General features: G+C 38.3%; 1 protein-coding gene across 29 annotated transcripts in view; it reads left to right on the forward strand.

Moving 5' to 3' along the window:
- Positions 1-23971, forward strand: part of ANK2 (ankyrin 2) — a 340186-nt gene that overhangs the window by 255510 nt on the left and 60705 nt on the right. For 19 of the 29 annotated variants that reach the window (XM_030479945.1, XM_030479950.1, XM_030479959.1 and 16 more), the window contains 5 exons: positions 2019-2117; positions 4193-4291; positions 9761-9833; positions 21549-21693; positions 23601-23612. In XM_030479945.1, coding sequence (XP_030335805.1) covers positions 2019-2117; positions 4193-4291; positions 9761-9833; positions 21549-21693; positions 23601-23612 — 428 coding nt within the window. The remainder of the gene's footprint in view (positions 1-2018; positions 2118-4192; positions 4292-9760; positions 9834-21548; positions 21694-23600; positions 23613-23971) is intronic. The other 10 variants (XM_030479946.1, XM_032919821.1, XM_030479966.1 and 7 more) reach the window with 1 other exon arrangement.

Consider the following 23971-nt stretch of genomic DNA (forward strand, 5'->3'; position numbering starts at 1 on the left):
CAGCACGTTGCATCCCAGATACCATCACATCACCCTTACCAGAAAAAGGAGGCTAACTCAGGAGTTGCAGGGCTTCAGCCAAAGTTGAAGTTAAAAAGTTAACTTTTAAGTTTAAAGTTAAAGTTTTAGTTAAAGCTGGCTTCAGGCAGTCACTACTAGTTTCAGATTGGATGTCTTGCGATCAACCTGAAGAAGCCCACTGATACTTCTAGTGACATACCTAGTAGTAAGATTCAATGAAAATCCCAGGCTTGTGATCTGCTGGTCCCTCTGGCCAGCTCCTCTTGTCTCCAGCTGTGACCTATGGAGTGGATTCATTTCCCAAAGTAGCACTGTACAAGTACTGTAGTAGTAGTAATGTACAAGTACATTTTTTTGGGGTCACAGCTTAACGTGGTAAGAAAGAGCAGAGTAAATAAATAAAAGATGCTGGCCCATCCCTGGTGAGATCACCCCAAACCAATGAGCAAAACCCAGGGATTCCAGAAGAACAGGCAATGATACTAGAAAAAACAGCTGATAAGAATTAATAAAGCAAATGCTAACAGGATCCAAATTGTAGCTGCCAAGGCATTCAGCTTAGGTATTTGGAGGCTAACTGAAGGGGCAGATGTACTTGCGCCTTTAGTATTAGCTCTCACTCTCTAAGGGGCGACTGGGCTGGATTCTGAGGCTATTTGCCCAGATATTTCACTTATTCAGAATAGTTTCATTAATGTCAGCAACTTTGTATGAGTGTGTGAGGCAGTGGTTCTCCAAAATCTCACACCTAGGGAGCAATAAAAATACTGGCAATCTGTCAGCTAGTGTTGTGGACTCAGTTTAAAGAGAAAATCCACCCTGACTGCATTCAGGATAGGCATGTTAAAGAATAAGTAACCCCTGTTGCAGCTTAGTCTTTAACTAGAGTAGAGAAAGCCTGCATGATGCTTTGTGCATCTCCAGTGAAAAATAATGTGGCTGAATTCTGTTTCTGAAGGACTGTACTAATATTTAAGTGAAGATAGTGAATTTTCTTTGTGCTACAACCTACAGTAAAATCCTCCTTCAATTTCTTAGTAGTCCCTGCATGCATAAGAACTGTAACAGCTCTGAACTATCACTATTTAATGAGTAGCACAAAGCATTCCTGGCATCTGTTCGTTTGCAAAAGAGAGAACTCTCAGAGTGTGTCTTTCAGAGCCTGCCCCTAGGCTTTACGTAAGTGTGCAGTGAGATCAGCTCGGTGTTTTCTTCCAGTTTATTCTCTGCTTGCTTTCAAAGCCAATTGCAAATAATTTCGTAAATAAACTGCCTGACTGGACTTACACAATACCATCTCAGATCAACTAGCTGAAGTACACTTTGCTTAACTTTCTGTATTGTAACACCTTAGAATGAATCACTGGAGCAGATAAGTATATGGAGATAAGCGTGTTTATTAATACAGACATTGCGTACATGTTTTTAAGTGTAATTACAGCTTGTTGCAGCCTTTTGAAGGCAAAGTAAAGCTAAAATTGATTGACATTTGTAATAGGTATATGTTGTTAGCCTTTTTAAAAGCAAAAAGTCTCAAATCATTGCTGTTAAAAATTATATATTTTTTAAATTGGCTCAAATACTTTAAAGGCAAATCTTGGGGCTTCTGTAGAAAACTAATATGTGAGAGTAAGAAGCATGTTCTCTGCCTCAGCTGTGATCCTATGTCCTTTGTGTGCCACTTGAATTTCACTGTTTCTCATTGTTTCTACCTCTGATTTAGGAAATGAGGAATTATCTGTCTTTCCAGAAATTATTTATATTGTGAGATGAAAGATGATTTGTGAATAAAAATATTTTCTTCCTTTATCTTTTCATTAATCTGGAGAAGGAGTATTATTAGTAGTGAAGATTTATTATCCTTTGGTCAAATGATGGCATAATTTCTTTTGAAATATCTCAAAAAAAGTGGAAGGAAGCAAGGGGAAGTGTTTAATCTAATTACTGGTGGCTGTTGTTCTTTCTTTTTTGCTTTTCATAACCACTGTGGACAACAGAATGGATACACCCCTCTTCACCAAGCTGCTCAACAAGGCCACACTCACATCATCAATGTCCTTCTCCAACATGGGGCCAAGCCCAATGCCATCACCACTGTAAGTTGTGAAGTCCCAGTGGGAACTTGTTTCCCTGGACAGTTCTTTACTTTTCTTTTCTTTATTAGGGCTTAGCCTTTGTTATGGTGAAAGTATTCCTCATACAGCTGGTTATCAGATGTGTAAATGTAACTTCCTCTTCTTTTCCTTATCCTTTTAAGGTAGTTCAGATCAGATCTCACTCACTGTGCTCTAAGTTTAAAAGTGAGGTGGGGAAACTGCTTTCTGAGCTGCAGGGTCAGGATGGCCTCAGCTACCTCTGCTGTGCTTGTTCAGTTGCCCTCTGCCTCACACATCTGTAAATTGATACCTCAATAAGGATTTTTCCAGAAGAATTAAAGGGAAATCAGAACCTGGGCTTTTTTGAAGGTATAGCCCCAGATTTCTCTCCCTCTATCCACTGGATCTGTTTCAGGTTCTTACTGAGTTCATTGATGTTAATGCCTCCTCAAAGACCATCCGTAACCTCTGGCACAGCTCCTGCTCTGCAGTCACCAGGAATGCAACTGTCCTGTTTCATGTTGGTGTTATTAGCCACCTCTAATTGGGTAACCTTTAAAGTGCAGCCAGAATGGCCAAAACTCATGTCATTCCCCAGAGTGGATCAGGTTTCCATGTGCATACATTGTGCATGCTTAAATCAGCACTGGCACCTTGTTCGGTCTTGGAATGATCACATTGACTAACCATCTGTGAAGTTATCCAAAATAGCAGTTTATGCACCAGATCATCAACCAAGAAGCCATTGTAGCCAGCTTCTTGGGGCTGTAGGTATTGGTGGGCATATTCAGCTGATAGTCTTACTCCCTTTCAGTCCTCATGTTGGGGCTGTTGTGCCCAAAACTAATCCAGATCTTAGCAGAGCCTCAAGGATGTGTTTATTGCACCATTTGTATTCTTTCTCAGGTACTAGATCTGTCCTTGTCCACACATAGCAACCTCTAGTTTGAGATTAGAGAGAATTTCAACCTGAGACATCTGGCAGAGGGATGTGAGAGTGGGATAGGAGCAGTTAACGTGCAAGTGACAGTAGCAGTCAAAGTATTTGTGCTGTGGAGATGCTAATCTATTAATTTCGTGCTGCTAATCCACAAATGGTGTGTTGCTTCAGGGTTCCTGAGCTAGAGTAACCTAAATTATAGATAACTAAAGCCAATACTGAAGCAGAGGGAAGCTCTCAGGCTGATACCCTGCACACTGTGTGATGGTGTCACATAAGAAATTATTCCAGTGCAAAGAGCAGTACAGTGGCTTTCCATGATTCCCCTGGTAGGCCAGCATGTTGTCCTTTATTTGGTGCAAAAGAACATAAATCAATTCTGTGTAGAGCTCTTTACAAAGAATTATGGAACATGTCCTTTCCTCCACTCCCCAGGTCAAGTGACAGGGGTACCAGGCGATGAAATGGAGATAAATAGGCCTAAACACTTACTAAATTATCATTTTAATTTCCATTTGATGAATGGCACATCTATTACCATGGACATTTAAGTGGCAAATGAATTTATTTAAATGGACTTTAATTTCCCGCCCAAGCCTTAAATAGTTTGTTAAATCATTAGCTTTTATGTGCTTTTATTGGACATGCATTTTTGTTGTAGGGAGGAATAGAAGTGTATGCCGACAATACGGTCGTAATCTTGTATTCCCCAAAGAGAGAATTGTATCTGATGAAGACTTAACGGTTTCAATTGGAAGTGAAACTGTAATATTTTAAAATAGAGTATTTCTGATTTGGAGCCGTTTATGCAAAATAAAATGTCTGTCGGCAGACCAGACGTTGTGTATAGTGAAATTTGAGCACCGAAGGGTTAAACCATACAGTGCTTTTCTTATTTAGCATAGCAGGCAGATGTAAGTGTGTTGTGTTACCATGGCAATCAGGGCTATAGTCTTAAAGAAGTTACAAAGACAGAGTCAGATGTAACGGTAAAAAAACAGTGATTTTCCTAGGCTGCGCCTTGTTTTGGATGGAAATGCTGGCTCATGCAGCGTTGAGAGTGAGCTCATTGGTTCACATCACAATCCTCCCTCTCATTGCGCTCTCTCTCCCCCCTTCTCTCTTCTCTCTCCAGAATGGTAACACTGCCTTAGCTATTGCAAGGCGGCTGGGATATATCTCAGTGGTCGATACGCTGAAGGTTGTAACGGAGGAGATTACTACCACCACAACTGTGAGTTGCAGATGCGTTCAAATGTCTCTCCTTTATTCAGAATGTTGTCTTTCTCTTCTCCCCTCAGGCTCTCCATGTATCTTTGTCCTTTTTTTTTTTGTTTTCTGGTTTTAGCCCTCCCATCCTCCCCTTTTTGTTGGATTTTTGCAAAAGTGCTCTAATGCTTTCAGTGTATCTTTTAAGCAGTGTGTGCAACACAACAGGCTTCACTGAGCTAGGTAACAAAACCGGTGTGCATACAGATGGAAAACTATTCAAAAGCAGGGTAAAACTTTTTTCTAGATATGGTCTCAGCTGCAAACCCAAACTTTCCAGAAGTTTGTGCATTGTCGTTTAGGTCCTGTCCTGTTTCTCTGTTTCTCTTTTTGCCTCCCCTTTTCATTCTCTCCTTACGTTTCTACACTTCTGACACCTACTGAGGCTCGACCATTGCAGCACACCACAGTAAGTTTCTTAGCATTTGGGCTGTACCAGTGATGGACTGGTGCCAGGCTTAATGGTGCTCACTATATGGCTCTGAATCACATCAATCGTGTTCTTACTGAAGTCACTCTCAGTTCAAATAGATACTGTTTTTCCAAAATACAAAAGAATTTTTCCTTATGTGCTTAGTCCTCTCAGTCCTCCACACTCTTAATAGTCTGTATTTTGACTTCAGGGCTTGTGTATAGCCTGTGCTGAACAACAGCATGGTAGTTCTGTCACTTTAAACCAGGAAAAATGAATATATTCTGACACTCTGGGAGGGGAAGGTTTTATCTTCTTGGACTTTTACCTCCCATCTGTAAATGTTCTAGCAGGTAGGAAGGGAGAAAATTAGAAATAATTTAAGAACTTAATTTTAATTTAAATTTCCATTACTGCATTTTGTCTTGAAACATTATTGTAAAGTCATACTTTTGTTTTTGGGTTTTTTTGTTTTTTTTGGGTTTTTTTTTTTTTTTAATGCAAGAAAGATGATCAGTCTAGAAAAACCTGTAAGATCTAGTTGTCACTTAGGAGCTCAGAGCTGTAAAAATCCACAGATTACTTAGAAGATGCCACTGTTCAATCAGGGAGAGTGTTAGAGGAAGGGAAGAAATCCAAAGTCTCTTCCAAAGGTAAAGAAATGGGAAAATAATTCTGCTTTTGTCACGTGCTGACAGGAGACCCGCTGATAGGAACAGAGGAAGATGGAATAAAAGTAACATGGCATAAGGTTACAAATAGAGTGAGCCATAATTTATTAATGACTTGCGAAGATCAGACTGAGTCAGGTTTGGGCAAGGAATGCCAGCATAATTCCAGAAGTTATTGTTTTGTTAGTAGTTGTTTCATGTTGTTGTTTAACCAAATAGCACATCACGCATGTGCATGCATAAACACCTATCTATTCAGAGATTTAGAAAAACAAACCTACGTAAAATTTTTGGAGAAACTTTAGCTCTTCAAAAGTGTGTTTTCTAGCCTCAACTGGCACCTTTGCTGCTCTCTTTTCTGTGTCCTGGCACACTTTTCCCATTTATGCCTGATATAAATTGTAACTTCCTTCCTATTGTACGTCATGTTGCACTGTGGAGCCTTGTACCTTGTCATATGTAAGTATTAGATACTTCATAATAACAGGGATTACACAATGAAAAGACATCTGTGAGTTATTTATTTTGGATAAATTTTTTTTAAACATTGAGGGTAATGGATTTTTCTACTAGATACCAGATGCCTGGGGTTTAGGACTGAATCAAATACTGAACTTTATTTGCATACTTGACCTCTAATGCTTGCATATAAGAGGAATATGAAATCTTGAGCTGTGTCTGTGTGCAAAGCACTGCTTTTAAAAGTCAGGTGGGAACTCTCGATAAACTAAGCAGATTTTTTAGCTATGAATTTGTCTGAATCCTGTACGTTAGGCATATAGAGAATATAAACCTCTGGTGGTGGTGTTCATGATGGGGAACGTTGATTAAACATAATTCAGAACAAGTCCTAAAAAGGAGGTCTAGATAACAGGCACTCCCTGCAATAAAGTTCTCCAGATGGTGGTGAGATTGGTGTTGCCAAACCAGAACACAGCATTTAGCACTGAAAAAAAGGTGCTGTCACCATAGCTACCTCATTCTCTGAGGTTGTAGCTGAGTGGTGCATGGCGAATCTTAGATGGGCTGATGCTTTTTTGGTATTCAAGTCACTGGCGTTTGAGATGAGGAAAAGGTCTCCAGTGCCAAAGCTTTTGGTCTAACTTTGAACAAGTTTTCCTCTTACTTGCATTAGTGTTATTATCAGTGCAGCCACATGAATATAAAGCAACAGAGAGAAAAAAGTGTGCTTATGTTTACTCACAAATTAGATATATATAGGAAATAAATCAGAATAACCCTTTGAAAGGTTGGCTATGCAATTAAGTTTTGGGGTATTTACACAAACAGGTCTAGTCTTCCTGTGAACAAATGAATATATGAGGAGCTTTGAGGTTGTTTACAGTATACTGCCATTGAATGTACATATAGGTTTATATACCTGAATTACATATCTGGATTATTCTATGTCACCAGTTGAAAACCTGGCCTTACAATGAAAGTCTTAAATACAGAAGCATTCAAGTAATTGAATTCTCAGTGGAACAGAACAGTAGGAAGTTTGAGAAATATATACTGAGCAATTTTCAAAGTGGGGTGAGATATAGATTTTAAATTTTGGGAGTATTTGACACTCCTAATGTGCCTATCAGTTACAAAAAAACCCCCAAACCCCATCTAGTATTATATTAAAAGTTAATTTAAAAACATTAATTAACAACTTTGGTTGGGAATTGATGTAGAATCTGTGATTCTTGCCAAGTTCAGTGTTCCAGAGATTTTTTGTTCTCCTGAAACATGCATGTGCACACGCACACATTCTTGTGATTCTGCTTTCCCAACTTTGTTTCAATTGTTAAAGTATGTAATAATTTTCTGTGACTAGAGGGAATATCAGAAGTAAAGAAAGTATCATTACTTCTCTGTAAACAAATGTCTGTGAGCCTTAGCCAGAGACCAGATTGTTCTATAGGGGCCTGTAAAAACTTGATTTAGGAATAAATTGATATAATGATAAGTGAACCTTAGTTACTAGGGCCTGCAGAGGTAATTTAATCAAAAGATAGTGTACAATGTTTCTCTATACCTGTGGCTTGTAGACTAGAGTATTGTAGCATCCGTTCACATCTGTGTTATTCTAATCAAAGGGATTTTGTATGTAAGGTAAGTTGGGAACTTCAAGTTCTGGAATAAGCTAAGGTTGGATACCAAGTTCTCTTAATTAAATTTTGGTCATACAGCAGACAAACAAAACCTAGGATTTGTGGCTCTTAGGCAGACCCTTTCTTTTCCCTTTCTTCAGAATTTGATTACCTCCTCCTGCCTTTGTTTCCTTTCTTCCCTCCCCCCTGACTTTTCAGTTATTTTATGCAGGGAACATAGGAACTGTCAATAGAGAGTTTGCGGTACACTTTGGGTGGATGCCAATTACAATGCCAGTAAATTAGTACTCACATTCTGTACTTTCCACTGCACTTGAAAAACACACAGCCCCCTTCACCTGGGTATATTCTTTTAGCCCAGTGTCAGTGATTTTTATTTTTAATTTAGGATGTATTTTTTAACTTACTGCTGTACTATTGATAAGACGAGGTCAGTGTTACCTGAATGAGAGCATCCTCCCCATCTGCCATTCCTGGCTTTGTCATCCTGCTGCTGCCTGACATTTCTATCTGAGGCAAGCCTTGGAAATGCAGGGGAGGGGGGGAAGTCATATTGGTAGAGGCATTGGGTGAACATAAACTAGCTTTCAACACAGAACATGTGTTATGAAAAATGCTGCAAGAGAAATAGTGAATTCTCTTGAATCACGGGTAAGAGGGAATTCAGGAGGCCTAATTGGGATTGCCATTTGGAGCAAAGGGTATTGTTCTTTCCCCGTACCTCAGAAGGGTGAATTGAAAACTGCTGTAACACTTAAATAGATTTAAAAAATGTGAAGCAGGCTTTTAAAACAAATTTCCAAATTACACTGTTGGTAACTTTGTTATTTATAAAAGTGCAGTATCTTAAAATAACCAAGAATGCTTCTTTGTCACGTTGTTAGAGAAGAGTAAGACAGAATCAGGAAATACCTAGTAGGTTTTGTGCAACCAACACTGCTATTGACTTTACTGCTTGATATCAATGGCCATTTTCACAAAAGCATATTACATAAGGAACTTGGGATTTGGCTGACATTAATTATCCCTCTTTCACGACTTCTGCATGTAATGTTAATTTATGCTCAATAGATACCATCTCCAGTAGGCAATGAAGTACTGCTTGGGTGGGAGTTCTGCAAGATGTGTTCTCCTGACGTTCCTTTCCATGCCAAAGGGGCACATCTGCTCCAACATAACTGAAAGGACAATGGGTTGATTCCCTTCCATGGCATCTCACCTCAGATGACTGCAGATCTGGGTGGAGCCAGGGAAATACTGATTTTTCTAATGTGACTAATGCTCTTCTGATCACTGCGCTTTTTTAAGCCCTTGGCATTTTGTCTCCTGTACCATAACACACTGAACAGTTTCCTGCAGGCAACTTTTTCACACCTTGCACTTCCTACAGTTTATCTCATGTTCTTCATCTCCTTCTCCAGTGTGTGCCTTGATGCTAAAAGGATGTCCCCATTCTTGATTCAGCACCCCTGAACATCTTCTGTTTCCTTCTGCAAGTCAGTTATGAAGATAAAATCATATTGAAAATAAATCTTCCAGTGTTCTACTCTGTGCTTTCAGGTTTAAGCAGTGTCCTCCCAGCAGTCCTTGGTCCATACTTGCTTTGTATCACAATACTTTAAGCTTTTAGGTGCACAAAATATATCAGAATCTTCCAATAACTTTTTTTATCCCTGGCGTATATGTGATTTGGAGGAATATACATGATCTATGAAAAGGATATCATTAGTATGCAGTGTAGTCACTTTTTTGGGGGGAGAGAAATGTTTCAAGTGATCTGTGTAAATCCCTCGCATCTTTTTTTAGTTTAAAAATTTCACATCATTCGTAACTTCATTTCCAAATGCTTTACGATTTAATAATTTCCATATGCCACATACAACTTTCTGAAGCTCTTGTGTAGACATTACCTAATTCATTTTAAAATCATCTTTGAAACATCGAGCTGAATTGTTCTGCATGCACCATTTATAAATAAATTTGCTGAGAGCTTTCTTTTCTTTTGTTCCTCTGAGCAGCTCGTTATCTTTATGTTCTTGCACTTCTCTGCCAGAATAAATGTTACTTTATACAGTACTGAGAATAGGAGCTTCTGGAGTAAAGATGAAAAAGAAACTTAGGGGAAGGGGAAGCACATTATAAAATGTCTTAGCAGATCCCACTGCTGTTGCTGTTGCAAATATCCTGCTGTAAGCTTTGCTGCTTCTTTTGGGTGTTTAATTTGAGGCTTGATGATTCTGTCTTTGCAGACTGTGACAGAGAAGCACAAGCTAAATGTACCTGAAACAATGACTGAGGTCCTGGATGTTTCAGACGAAGAAGGTGAGCAGCTTTGCTAAGTTCCTGTTCTCTATCACTTACGTAACCTGTAACACAGGCTCCAGATAGCTGCTGAAGTACTTTGACATCTTCATTTTGTAGTGCTTGAAATGAAGTTCTATGTAATGGCCTTTTTTAATGATGTAATCACTATGGCATTTGAATAAAGATGCCCAAAGTCGGCCCAAAGGAAAATCCTGGGCCCCTACATCTTTTTCAGAAAAAAGCTTATCTGAGCCAAGTCAAAAAATGAGAACATTTTTCAACTTGAGATTTTAGAATTCAAATGTAGAGCTGTCCCAAAGCTGGGTTTGACCCTCCCAGAAAGAGGAATCTAAGCAGTAAATGTTTTGGATCAATGCCACCTATTGCAAATACATATATCTAGGAGTCCTGCCTAATTGGAAACATTTGTGTAGAGATGCATTAAGGTGGAAGGTGAGGAGACTTTTCCCTTGAGGGAGCTTTTGGCACGCATGCCTCACAGATACATACAGCATGACATGATAAAGTAACAACATGCTAATAGGTTTGGCACTTTGGTTTCAGAGTCTGTTGTATATACAGGCAGGAGGCATATGTTGTACTGCTTAACTAAGTCCCAAGAAAATGCCTATGAACTGGAGGGATTGATGAAGTACCATGGTTTTATACAGCACAGAATGAAGGAAATGGCTTAAAAACATCCCTTTCTAAAAGGCCACAAATGACTTGTTAAAAAATTTAGTCACAGGCATCTGATATATACACACACATTTGCAAGAATTTTCTAAGTTCTTTTTTACCTTTGTCAGTGTTAATTAATTTTACAGTGTCTTATGCGTGCCATTTTATGGTTATTAATTCATGCAAATAATTGGTAGAGTGACTAATTTCAGAAAGTCATAGGGATTTATCTACACAAGTTGCAGGGTTGGATTGTTTTCTTTTACAAAGAACACAAATGCACTTGTGGTTCTAAATGGGACTGGAAGTTAATGGCGTTCATGTTCCTAAGCTGCTCGTGTTACTTTTTGAGATGGGATTTATGCTGATAAATGAATTACACTTTTGAGAAACTATGACTCCTAGGCTTTAGCTACTACTTTAATGCTTGCAAATCTTCAAGTGGAAGCAAACAAGTGTGATTCAAAAGAAATTATTTTCCGCTGCATCATGATCAGTGAAATTATTTCTCAGGCATAGTTTTGCTACATTTCCGCTTTTGGACAAACATGCAGTTACGCGTATGATTATTGGCCTTAAAATTGTTATAGCCTTGTGTTCATTTTGCTGAATTTTCTCCCAATCTTTTGAACTGTTATTTAACTGTCTTTAAATTCACAAAGCCTAGTGAGTCTTTCTGCTTCTACAGGATTAATACAGGGTATTCCTTTTTCTCAAACCAATTTGTATGTTGTACAGCCTTTAAACACTCCGATTATGAACGCTTCAGTGATGGTGAAGCATATAATGGCACAGGTGCTGTTAGCAGAAGTTCCTGGAGTAAGACTGACAAACTTTCTCTTTTTTGTTTAACTCAGATTGTTTTCTTTTTTGTGTTGAAGCAACATGAATTTGCTTAATCCAGGTGCCTAACACCGCTTCTTTTCGTTACTGTTGAAGTGTGGTTGTGTGTGTGTTTCCTGAAAGGTGGGAGGAAGAAGGGAAGCCAGAAAATCCCAGATTTATTACTTGTATCTGGAATACGTTGGCAGAACTTACTGTGGCCATCCAGCATGACTAATGCTCTCCAGTACTTTGAATTAACATTCTCTGCTTTCTGTTGCCATCTGACATCTCCTGTTTGTCAATAGGCAGCATATTCGACACAGGTACTCTGGCATGTTGCTGCTCAAGGGTCATGTGTGCCTCTGTGATCCCACTGCAGGTTATTAAGCGGGTTGGTCAGTTAAAGCACTTCATGCTATTATCCTTGTAAAACCTGTTTCTACAGGCAAAACATTCAGGATGTTGTGAAAATTCCTAACGTGGATGGTACTTGTCACAGGAACTTAAAATAGCTGGGGGTGGGAAGACTGCAGAACTGTTTTAATAACGAGGATGAACCTTTTAGCGATGGTGTAGTCTTTATAAGAGGCTAGCAAACAGGTTTCTTTAAAGCTGTGTTTCTGGCTGCTTTAAAGTGACACTATATGTTCTGAAATAAATTAACGTGACACAGTAAACATGCCAGCTGTAATTGTAATTATGTAATTATATAATTATATAATTATGAAGTTGAACACAAGAAGAATACTTGAGCAAATAAGTATTTCAGGTTCCATTGCTCATCATTGGAGAGAAGTGTTTTGCTTGGGAGGCAGTTATATCTCATAATTATATGTTGTGAGGTTAATATATTAATAATTAACAGTATTCCTATTCCTAAAACAAATTTAAGTGCAATGGCCAATCTTTGCAGTATAAAATAAGGGACCTTATAATCTATCAAATAGCTCACTTGATATGTGAGGTCTTGCTGTCTCTAAAAATATTTTAAAATATTTTGGATGGACTGAGAGTACCACTAATTCTTCTTTAACTTCCATACAGCATTTGTATGTTTAGCAATTTGTGTTATTATTCAAAATTCTTTACATTTTACTCTACCTGAAAAAAAACCCAAACTAATCTTTGAGCAGAACCAGAGTATATTTTTTTTTTATTTGAAACCACTTTTTTCTTTTTTTTTTTTATTAGATTACTGGTTTTTAGCTGATAAGTATCAGAGCTAAGTAGAGAAGCAGGTTTTGTATTGTAAGGGAAAGAGAAGCACCCACGCCAGTAACGGACAAGATGAAATTGGATTCATAAGCTTTTGTGCAAGGAACATGGAAGAAGTGAAGAAAAAGAAACTTCATAGGCTAGGAAAAATGTGATTATAGAAAAACCTTACCTCATTTGCTGTAAGCCTGTTATGTGGTCCTACATGTATCAGATATTCTATGCCATTATAAGTGTTTCCTGCTTTATGATCATCAGGGCCAAAGATGTATCAGCACAGTTTTCTTAAGCAGTTTATTAATACACCGTAGAATACACACATGCACATGTATGTTGCTGTACTGTGTTTGGACAATACTCTGCAATGAAAACTACTGAAGGGTAATCATCCGTTGTTATTTGCTAAGTGCATTTGCAGTACAATCACTGTTCAGAAGATGATGGCCTGATCTTGCAAGAAAGATTATGAAGAGTTTCTCCTTAAGGATGGGAATTACCCTATAGATTCCCCCAGGCCTAGCCGTTGAGCGTTGTGGTTTCTGGAACACCCATGTCAGCAGAAGTGTTTCATGTGGACAGAGTTGTATTAAAAACCCTGTGAATTTTTACCATTGTGTCTGGCTTAGCTGTTCGTGTTGCTACAAAGTTTGGTTTATTTAAAGCTGTTGCCACAAAAGAAGCTATTTGCACCTGAGGTATACTTACAGCAGTAAAGCGCTATTTGTGAAATATATTTTAGTGTCATCTACAGAATTAGTGAAGTTAAGCACAAGCAAATGTTTCTGTTAGGGCTGAGTCAGTGTAGACACACAGGAAGATCTAGAAAAGGCAGGAACCATTTTTTTCTTATTCTCCCATATATTAATATTGTATGGAGGAGCATGTAGCTGCTCCTCTGTACTCATTCCATGCGTTATTTTTGTGGTGTTAGGGCTGCACAGACTGTGGATGATTTGTCTTTGTGACTCCCATGTGAGATAGTACAGTAAAGAAGGGCTGTATATAGAGGATACAAGAGCAACCAGTAAGACAGGTTGTTGAAGGGCTCTCATTTGTGTTTGTTTGGGCCTCCTCATCTCCTGCTCTTTTTTCAGTCCAGTTAACTTTCAAAAGCTCTGGTTTCACTGTCTATTTGGGACTGAGGTTCTGGTGGGTGCACTTTCCCACATCCTCCGTTATGTCAGCACAAACGTTTCACCATGTGGTGAACCAACCCAGAGAACTCATCTGTCGGAAAATGAATCTCTTTATTCTGACAAATTGTTTTTCGGCCAGACTATTTTTGCAGGCAGAAGGGAGTAGAAAGGCTGAAGTAGAAGGTGAGCAGCATGGCCCTGAGATGGCTACCATAAGGGTCAGTTCCTACTGCACAGTAATTAATGCTGACATTTCAATTTCAGAGAAGGGATAGACAAATGTTGAGTGAACGATCATGTGCAAATACTCAGTGGAGTCTCAAAAATCATTTGGAATCACAATGTCCAAAGAACAAAAGAAGACTCTTTCCTGAGGCATGCTTGTTTAAACGTTGCTAAAGAGTCAGCGCTATGCCTGGTTGAGACACAAGGTGATCTTGTTGTTGGTTGTTGGTTTTTTTTCTTAACTTACTTTCTTTAGAAGAAATGACAAATAGTGAAGTCATCTTAGAGAGAAGGTGATTAGGAAATTGAATTTGCTGAAAATGTTTCTGAATTGTTTCTGAAAATGGAAACAGCATCATCACATGTCCTTAGATAATTTATAAAAAATATACATTAATACCTAAATACAATAATGACCCAGTACCAGATTGTTGCATTTTTCCTCTTACAGAGTTGCTTGGTTTTCTCCTTCTTAGTTTTAAAGCTTACTCAAAATCATGATGCTACATCATTCAAACATATTCAGAGGAATGGTATCTGTGTAAAAGTGGGGTTTGCTGTCCCTTCATGAATATGCAGCAGTGACAAGGTAGCATATCTGTGAATTATGCATCACATAAGGACATCAAAAAGGTGATCTTAGATACCAGAAAGCAGCTCACAGCTAATCCATACCTGATTACAAGAAAAAAATCAATTTTGTTATTGTAACAAAAAGTTTTCGGTGTAGACAATTTGTTTTCCAGTGTACAAAAACAATCCACAAAGGGAATTTTCAACCTGCTTAGTAAGTCTGGTTCAGACATACACTCGCAAAGGACTGAGGAGTTACAGACAGACATTCCAATAGGGTTCAGGAATTCATTTCTGTCACAGTCCCAAATGACTCTGTGGAAGTCACTCCAGTTATCTTGGTCTTCCAGCTGTAGAATGGGATAACGATAAGCTGCTCTGCACGGCATGTTGGGATCTGTGAAGAAAATGCCACATGTATCTGTTGGACCTACCTTTGCTTGCCTGAAACTAACTGACAACCTAGTTATTGTTCCAAATGTTGTTATTATTAAATGATAATGTGCTCTGGTACCCAAGAGTATTGTCTCGTCAAAGTGTATCACTTTGTATTTGTTGTAACTGCAGCTTGCACTTTGATAAGCAGACTGAATTCCTTATTAGTATCTGTGACAGCAGGAAACAGTGTTAAAATATGACAGTGTATTTCCCAAGTGCCTCCACACATGGCCTTAGAGTACACTAACACTACAGCATATGTGTGCAAAAGGAGCAGTTGTGTCTGGGCAGAATTCATTGATGTTGAAAATAATTCCACTGAAGTAGTGGCTTAAGTAGTTGGAAGACTTAAGGAATAACTTTTCTTAAATAAACTTGAAAGTTAAAGCTGCAGCCTTTGACTGGTCTGGGTTAGGCTTAAGTAAGTCGCGGTTGCTGCACTTTAGATCGTTGTGAAGTCAGACTAACACCACTGAATTAATTCACACTCTAAATTAAGCATCTTATAACCAGTAGTATAAAATGTAGCCAAAGGCTGTTGATTTACAGGAGGAATCAAAAGCTGTGTATTGAAAATTCAGGTGAAACCTCCTTTAATGAAAAGAAATCTATGCTCGGGAAGAAATAGCTGGTGAATAAGAGCTGGTTCTTGAAAAGTTTACTTATAACCTGCACAGAAATAATACCAATGCTTACTTCCCATTTCCTAGAAAAATGTATGCTTAGATGCCCTGTCAGGTTTGTTGTGCAGTTTCTTGCTCATACATTTTAACAAGGTCATCCAAGATGAAAGAAAATTCTTCTCTGGAAAATTGCTTTTGTTTACATGATGTTGTTGAGATGACATTTTTTCTCCTGAGCAAAATGATTGTGTTTTGGTTTTGTGTTTGGTGGGTTTTTTTTTTTTGTTTGTTTGTTTTTTTGTTGTGTTTTTTTTTTGTTTGTTTGGTTTTTTTTGTTTTTGTTTTTGTTTTATTTTTTTGTTTGTTTGTTTTGGGTGTTTTTTTTTTTTTTTTTTTTTTATATTATTGTTGTTGGTTTTGGTTTGGGGTTGTTTTTTTTTTAAATCCTTTAAAGTGCCAGCTGTGCAAATGAAAGGAAATCTAGAAATTGGTTGTCTTTTTTTTTTTTCCCCCAGAATCACAGAATAATTAGGGTTGGAAGGGACCCTCATGTCTTGTCAATATAAAAGATTCTCAATATAACGTTTAGCTGCTCAGTTTTAGTCTTCTAACTTTTTTGACATTGTTGCTGAGAATGTGGAAAAAAAAAGTTATAATAAAGTCTAACTTGGCTTGTTTCATTGAAATCTTTCACAGAGAATATAGCTTTTTAAAATATTTGGTGTTTTCATTGGAAAGAAATTAGATTATTTTACAGTTGTTGGGGTAGAACTGCTAAAGATTGCTGACTTGTCAAGTTTTTAGTTGAAAAATAAGAGATTGGGGTTAGCTCGCAAAAATATTGGCAAAAGTTTCAAAGAAACTGCTGTTTTTTATTTGCATCCATGTTTTTGACAAAAAATAGAATTGACCAGATTAGCACTAATAAATGGCACCAGTGACATTTGTAGGCATGACCCAAATTACAGCCGCACATTTGTTAGCGCAAAGAAAGAATAACGTGTGGGCATGACCAGGAGACATTGCTGTATTGACTTGTACGTTATTTCATAAATTTTCCCCAAAGATTGAAGTTATAGGGGAGGCCTGCAATAGCTTGTTCGTTGAAGTAAATCATAATCAGCATTTTAAAAGTGGGAAATGTATTTTTGACTAGTCTTATCTGTCTGATCTAAATCTGTCCTTAAAGCAGCTGGATGTTATTCCTATTCATGATTGATAAAAACTGGTTGCTTTTATGTTTGCATTAATCTTCATTAGTTAAAGATTTCATGTGCGGTGACAGTACTTACAGACATTTTGTAGTCAAAGGGAGCTCTCCCAGTCAGAGGATCATTACCCCTTCTGTGGGCAGCAGACATCTTGGGCTGTTGTTCCCTGGAACAGCATGGCTCTGAAAGATGACTTGTGAGTGAGAACATGGGTTTTTTTAATGGCATTTCCTGCCCAGAGTTCTGTGTGGGATCTGCTTTAGTGCTCCTCTGGAATCTACGCAGAGAACTCATTCAAGTCCCAGTTTGACTGTTCATTGCGTAGTAGTCCCACCACACCTCAGACTTTCAGCATGCTAGTTAGTATCAGTGACCTTCCAAACCTTCTGTGGCTTAAGGAGGTAGGGATAGTTTGTTCTGGTCCAGTTCTAAAAGGCAGCACTTTTATTCTCGGCTACCTAGATCCAACGTACCAACTTTATAAATACCATAATAGATACCCGTGAAATACTGAAATTCATTTTGCAGCAGGTTACTTTGTGAGAAAACAAAATCAAGGCCTCTTCCCCTCCCCACAGATCCTGGAGGGTAGACATGACATACAGGTTTTTTGTCTTTTCATTTGCTTCACTGTCTGTCTGCAAGTGCTGCATTGAGCTACCAGCAGCTGACATGATGATTCATATGAAGTCATGTATCAAGATATGAAACCACACATGAAACCCTGTTTTCCTGACTGGCTAACAATAAAGAAATTTAAAGCACTGGCCAAAGTATAATTCAGGGAAACTTCTAGTGTGTAGGGGCCATTAAACCGAAGATTGACTTAGGGAAGCAAAAGTGTCCAAGGAAAGTGTCAGAGAAATTCTGTGTTATACATTCCTGTAAAGATGCTTCAGGACTTACGTATTCCATAAAAATTTGTGCTTGCCATAGCTGTCCCTTCTCCATCTGTTACTTGTAAGAAGCAGCACTTGTGTGGGGAGCTGTAGACTTATCTGCATGCTGCAGAGAAAACAATCATTTTGGCAAACTCGGGTAACTGTATCTGGCTTTAAAAACATCTATTCAATTTCTGTCAGTTTCTATTCCAGCCCTCTTTCTTTCTAAAAAAAAAAAAGAAAAGCCACAACAAAAAACCAAAACAAAACCCAACTTTTGCCTATATTTTCTTTGTTTTGTGAGTAAACAATTCCAGAGCAATTCTCATACAGCAATTGTATTTTGCAATTCCCTTATGAGCAGGAGAATGGTAGGAACTGCCTTTCTTGAGGCTTCCCTAAACAATTTGACTCTGTAGGGACATATCCAGAATGGTGTGGTGCAAATGTTAAAGCTCCCTGATAGCAGAGGATAATTTCTGAAGAAAAGCTGATCTGTTTTAGACACATTAATGAAACACTTCTGTGAGCCAATACTGATTTGCTAAGCTGAGAAGCGCATGTGGTGGGTGCCTCAGAGCTAGTGTCTTGTAAATGTTGCATTTAAAACACATTTTTGATCTCACAGCGGTTCATGATTGTTGCTTGATTTAATCAGTTATATAGATAAGACATACCACTTCCTTTTGTAGAATTTAAGAAAACTAAGACTTAAAGTATGGCAGTATCAGTGGGGGTCTCCAGTTCTGATGGATTGGTGAAATCCTGCATGTTCAGTCAGACTGTCACTGGAGGGGCAGATATGTGGTCTCAGCACGCAGCCTGTTTCTCTTAGCAGTCCATTCAATGATTTATAATGCTCAAAAGCTGTGTTGAAACACGTGAAATCACAATATCAAAATCAGCTTTTTGTTTTCTCTGTCTTAATGGGTTAGAGTAAGGCAAATATTTACTGAGTGCCCAGTCAGATCTGCCCAGGTGCAGATTGCCTTTCAAACCTGCCCTAAAGAAGATGATGTTATTCAGAAGTGCAGATTCGAACACAATTTTGAGAGCTATTAGAGAGATGGGTAGTAGCAGTGCTAAGGCCAAGGCTGAACAGGAATGCTTTAACTGGGGCACAGCGCAGGGTCACCCAGTGTTTTGTAGAGTGTTTTCCCCTGTCAGGTAAACCTCTGAAAGTCTATAGGCATCACTGAAGGAAGGTGTTAATTCAATTAAACAGAAGATAAATCACTAAGTGATTTGATTCATCAAAATCTGCCTGTAATTTCACAGATGGCCACTGCAAATCATGCAGCATCAACTTCAGGGACCATATTTGTCACAAACTGCTTATTCGTTATTACTGTCATTAATTTGATGGAGAATGTGATGGCAGATGAATGGGTTCTAGCCTGATTAAAAAAGACAATTTCTTGTACTGCCATAAAACCACCATCTGGTAAGCTTTGCTGTGTAAAGAAGCTCACGGTCAGCTAAATATGTAATATTTATGAATATGTAGCTTCTTTTCACTAGATAACATGGCTGTGTATTTTTTAATCGACTGAGGCTCAGGAATATAGCTGTGTTAAAGTTTTTTAATGACAACACGGTATTACTGGCAGGATGAATGTGTGCTTGTTACACAGACTTGGAGTAATTCCCTCTGCGTGGGCGCAATTGCCCTGCAAAGCAGGAATTAAGACACCCGGATAACCGCAATCGTATAAAATGTTATGTTGCTGCATGATCATTTAGACTTAAATACAGATTTTTTTCCTTTCATATGCTAGGAGGTGCTACTTGTTCTAGGAGTTTGTCTCATTAAGGAAAGATGGAAGGGCACAAGGGGTTGGCAGGGAGTGAGTTTAACCTCTAGTTCACTTGCTCAATACTAGTATGTTCGCAAGTAAGCTGTAGTACCAGCAGATAAAAGGTCTGAAGATGTTGTGAAATACTCATTTATAGTCTGATTACTGTTTGCAGATGTTCACATCACATAAACCAGCTTGTGTTATGTAGACCCATTATTGACAGCTCTCAGATGAGAGGCCAAAGCTGAAATAAGAGTAGAGTTGGGATTTTTTTTTTTAAAGGATGTGGGTGTGATGGAAGTGGTGAAGATTTTGCCTTTGTTTCTGCTATAGATGGAATGTCTGGCATGATTATAAGTATCTAGTTTATTCAAAATATAACTTGAAATTCCTTTTACTGTTTGATTAACAGCTCTGCCTTAATATCTTCCAAGTTTTCACTAAACCCCGTGCTTTATAATGTGATATTCCCAGGAAACAGGAGGCATCATCTGTCAGAAGACAGGAAACATGCAATGATTAAATGCATTTTGTTGTTTTCTGTGAAACTGTGCCCAGTTTCTCTCTCTTAATGTGGGTAGATGGAATTTTCAAGAGCTTTTGTTGTTACACTGAAAAGATTTAGGCCTCATTTTTGCATATAGCATTTGCGTCTACAAAAAAAATCTTAGAGCCCCCAAAGGTTATTTGGTTTTAGATGAGAAATTATAAATTAATTATTTATTAGCTGAATCATCAAGCTGGAAAACCTTTTTTGATTTTTGTATGAAAACAGATATCAAGATTTCTTCCTTTAGTAGTGAGCATCTCTCCTATAGCTTGTAATACCAATAACATTTTGGACAGCTGGTGGAGGGAAGGGGGGAAGATGCTTTACCAGAAGTAGAAGCAGTAACAATAATTGCTTTATTAAGACTTTAAATAACACAAGTGGCAACTGTCCTGATGCCCAAATGAATTCTCTTTGAAACAGCATCAATACTACTTACCTCCCCTTTACAATCCTTTGTGTTTCTCAGCATGCTGGGATGCATTACTGCTGCTGGAATGAGTAGCCCCTCAAGACTGTTCCTGTGTAACAGTTGCAGTCTCCTTCATGTAACTGAGCTTCAGGTTCTTGACGTTTGTCCATGCAGCTTAGAAAATGAGAAATTCTGGAGATACCAGTGGCCTCGGGTCATGCTGTGTGGTTCTGTGGGCCGCACCAAGGCTCTGGCAGGCTCATACAGCAGTCATTAACCATTGGGAAAACAACTGAAATCTCCAAGCAGAAACTGTGGAAACAGTGTTGCAGATGAAAAAGAAAAGAAGCATCTACATGTTGCTTGGCAATGTGAGCTATTTTGTTAGTCTGCTGGGGAAAAGCAAACTGTGACTTTGCGTAGACAGAATTTCCTGGGGAAGAGAATTTTGGACCTAAACAAAAATATTAAACCCTGTTATTCAGAGTATATGCAAAAAGATTACTATGTCAGATAACCAATGATCATTTTTATTCATTATGAAGTACTTTTCTGATCAATGATCATTACCATCTATGCGTGTGAGCTTATTTTCAGTTTCTGGATATTGACATGTTTTTGAAATAAGAATATTTTTGCTGATCACAAAAGGATGTTGTAACATGGGTGAGACAGCCTCATATGGTGTGGAGTTTGGACAATGGAGAGTTTAAATTAGGATTTGCAACTGTCTGGCATAAGGCCACAGAAAACACCTTTTCAGCTGAAAATACATGGTTTAGGCAGGTAAGTGGTTGTATTTAATCACAAACTGAGAGGCTGTGATAGAGTATAGCTGTGACCAGAGAGCTAAAATGGGTAAGGGAACAGAGAGACCACGCTTTAGAGACTAGCAAAGAAATTTGCCCCTTACCAACCAGTAAGTGCAACAGCAAAAATGAGATTAAATCTAATTCATTAATCATGATTTCAACATATGTTTTTGTTTTAATCTTGCTTGATGTGCCAGTTTCATTAAATACATTAATTGCTTGTGGTTTGCAGTGTTTCCTGAGTGGAAAATGCCTTCCTGTTTATTGTGCCATCCAGCTGTTAATTTCCAGCATGGAAATGAAATAAACTTGTGTGCGTGCTTATCTCTGTCCCTTTGTGATTGGTTTAAAGGTGATGACACCATGACAGGAGATGGAGGAGAGTACCTTAGACCAGAAGACCTCAGAGAACTAGGAGATGACTCTTTACCAAGCAGCCAGTTCTTAGATGGTATGAACTACCTAAGGTATAGCTTGGAAGGAGGACGATCTGACAGGTATTTGCCTGAACTCATGTCTTTTCTTATGATAATTCTGCATACATTTTGTTCGAAATGTTTGAAGTCCTGTTCTTGGGGTCTTTAACTCAAGGGGAATATGGGATGCGCTTGTCAACATTTCTGTATTGGGTATGTCAGTGTGGCACTTGCCACATTGTAGGAAGAAAGTCTGGTCAGGAGGAATATTTCCTGACCAGTCCAGAAATGAATACGGTTGGCACTAATACTATGCTCAGAGTCCAGTGAAGACCTTGTGATTCTTACTTGGTGCTTGAAAAGTCATAGCTTGCTTTGTTGTCTGTGTGGTCAGGCAAAGGAAAAAGAGTCCAGCTGTCTGTGGACAGGGTTTACAATTCATCCCCATCTCCTCTGGTCATGAGTCAGGGTGGGTGGGATAGGTGGACAGGGTGTTTTAGCATTAGGTGAGCTGGTTTTTTAGAGTAGTTTGCTAGCTGTAGATGAAAGGAGTAATGCACTTGGTCATTCCACATCGGGTTGGCAGTGAGTATGTTGTCAGCAAGCACATTAACTCTTTCTCTTTCATCATAGTTAAAGTAGCAGGAATAGAGAATAATTTTTCTTCTACTGGCACAGCACGGTATTTATGTTGTAAATAAAAAAAAAAAGAATGTGTGTTCAGTTCAGAAAACTTACTGATTTACTTATATCTGACAAGTTGAACTTAAATCTAGATGCATTCGTGAAATAATAATGCCTGTGGCTTTAATTTTGGTTTTTTATTTCAATAAGTTTAAAGAATGTCACTATAGTATAATAAAAAAATAAATATGGAGTTCCCTTTTCAGGATGAGAGCATTTACTTGTGAGCAAAAGTGTGGACTCAAACTGGCAGATTAACACCCGCAGTTCTGGTTTAGAATAGGCCACCCAGCCATTCCTCTTTGAAAATGACAATGTCTAGTGTGAATCAGTAATGTCTCCAGGCTTACTGCCTTCAGAATTGGGGAAAAATTAAAAAAACAAAGGAGAAAGGTTGAGGTCTTGGCAACGGAAGGATTCTTTAACCTACTTCATCTTCCAGTCTTGATTGTTATTCTGGCAGCATTTCCAAAGCTCAGTGAAATTAGTCAGATCCATTCTGTTTACTTCAGTAGGCTATGAATTGCTCCGGGATGAAAAGATGTCAGGAAACAGCTCGCTTTGCCTCCCAGCATGTGTAAATCCCTCAGCATTCAGGTCTTATGAGCTTGGAGTCTTTGTTGGTTTTTAGACAGTTCCAGTGAATCCACTGAAAACAAAGTGACTATGTGGCTTTTTAAATCTCAGAGAATGTTTATGAACTACAGCAGAATGCTTAAAAATCAAACCCTTTTATCATGCCCTTTAGGTGGTAATGAAATTTTTTTAAATTTTATTTTAAGTTGTATAGAAATGATTGGGCAGGCAAGTGTCAAGCCAGTTTCTGCTCTCATTTAAAGCATTTTAGTTTTAAAGTACGATCAATGAATATTAGTAGATTTTCAGTGGCACTTAATTGATGTGTTTTATTTTGTGATCTATGAAAATCATTTCATATCCTGTATCAAGCATGATTATTTTTAAATGAAGCAAAATTCTAAAGGGAGAAAGAATAAGAGAAAAAAGTACATCTTTCTGACTCCATGGTGTCATTTTCTTTCACTGTCAGGTTACTGGTTGTAAGAGATTTCACAAGGACTGCTTAAATTATTTTGTGTTTCCATTAATGTGACTTTCGTTGCGTTATACTGACTTTGATTTTTTCAAGAAGTTCAGTAGAGCAAAATAATACTAGCAGTCTAAACTCATGTAATCTTATGCATTAAACAATTTGATTTAAAAGCATATCTTTTTCTTTTGTAACCATCTTCCCTATTTATTTTATTTTTCTCTCCCCTTCATTCTTTTTCATATGCTTTCATTAGCACCATGCCCAGGTAGGTATTACACAGCATGAAAACATTTTGTCTCTATATCCTTCTATGGCACCTGTCTCTGTTCATCCATTTTGGAGGCCTGCTGTATGCCAGAAAGTTGATCTGGAGAACCAAGTGAACGACCCTGCAGCTGGAGGTAGTTATAGTTTCAAATGAGCCTGATACATAGTGGGAAATACGGATCCAACAGTGTTCTTGGTCTAGAAAGGTCACAGTGTGATACATCCGCTGTCCCGCAGAAACTTCCCTGATTCCTATAAAGGTACTGTTATCAAGGATCAGGAAGGTTGCTGTAGATCACAACAGCCAGTAGCTATCTGTCTATCAGCACGCTGCTGGGAAGCTTAGCTGTTTTCCTT

This window comes from Strigops habroptila, chromosome 3, assembly GCF_004027225.2.
Source record: "Strigops habroptila isolate Jane chromosome 3, bStrHab1.2.pri, whole genome shotgun sequence".
In the NCBI taxonomy this organism is placed as follows: domain Eukaryota; kingdom Metazoa; phylum Chordata; class Aves; order Psittaciformes; family Psittacidae; genus Strigops; species Strigops habroptila.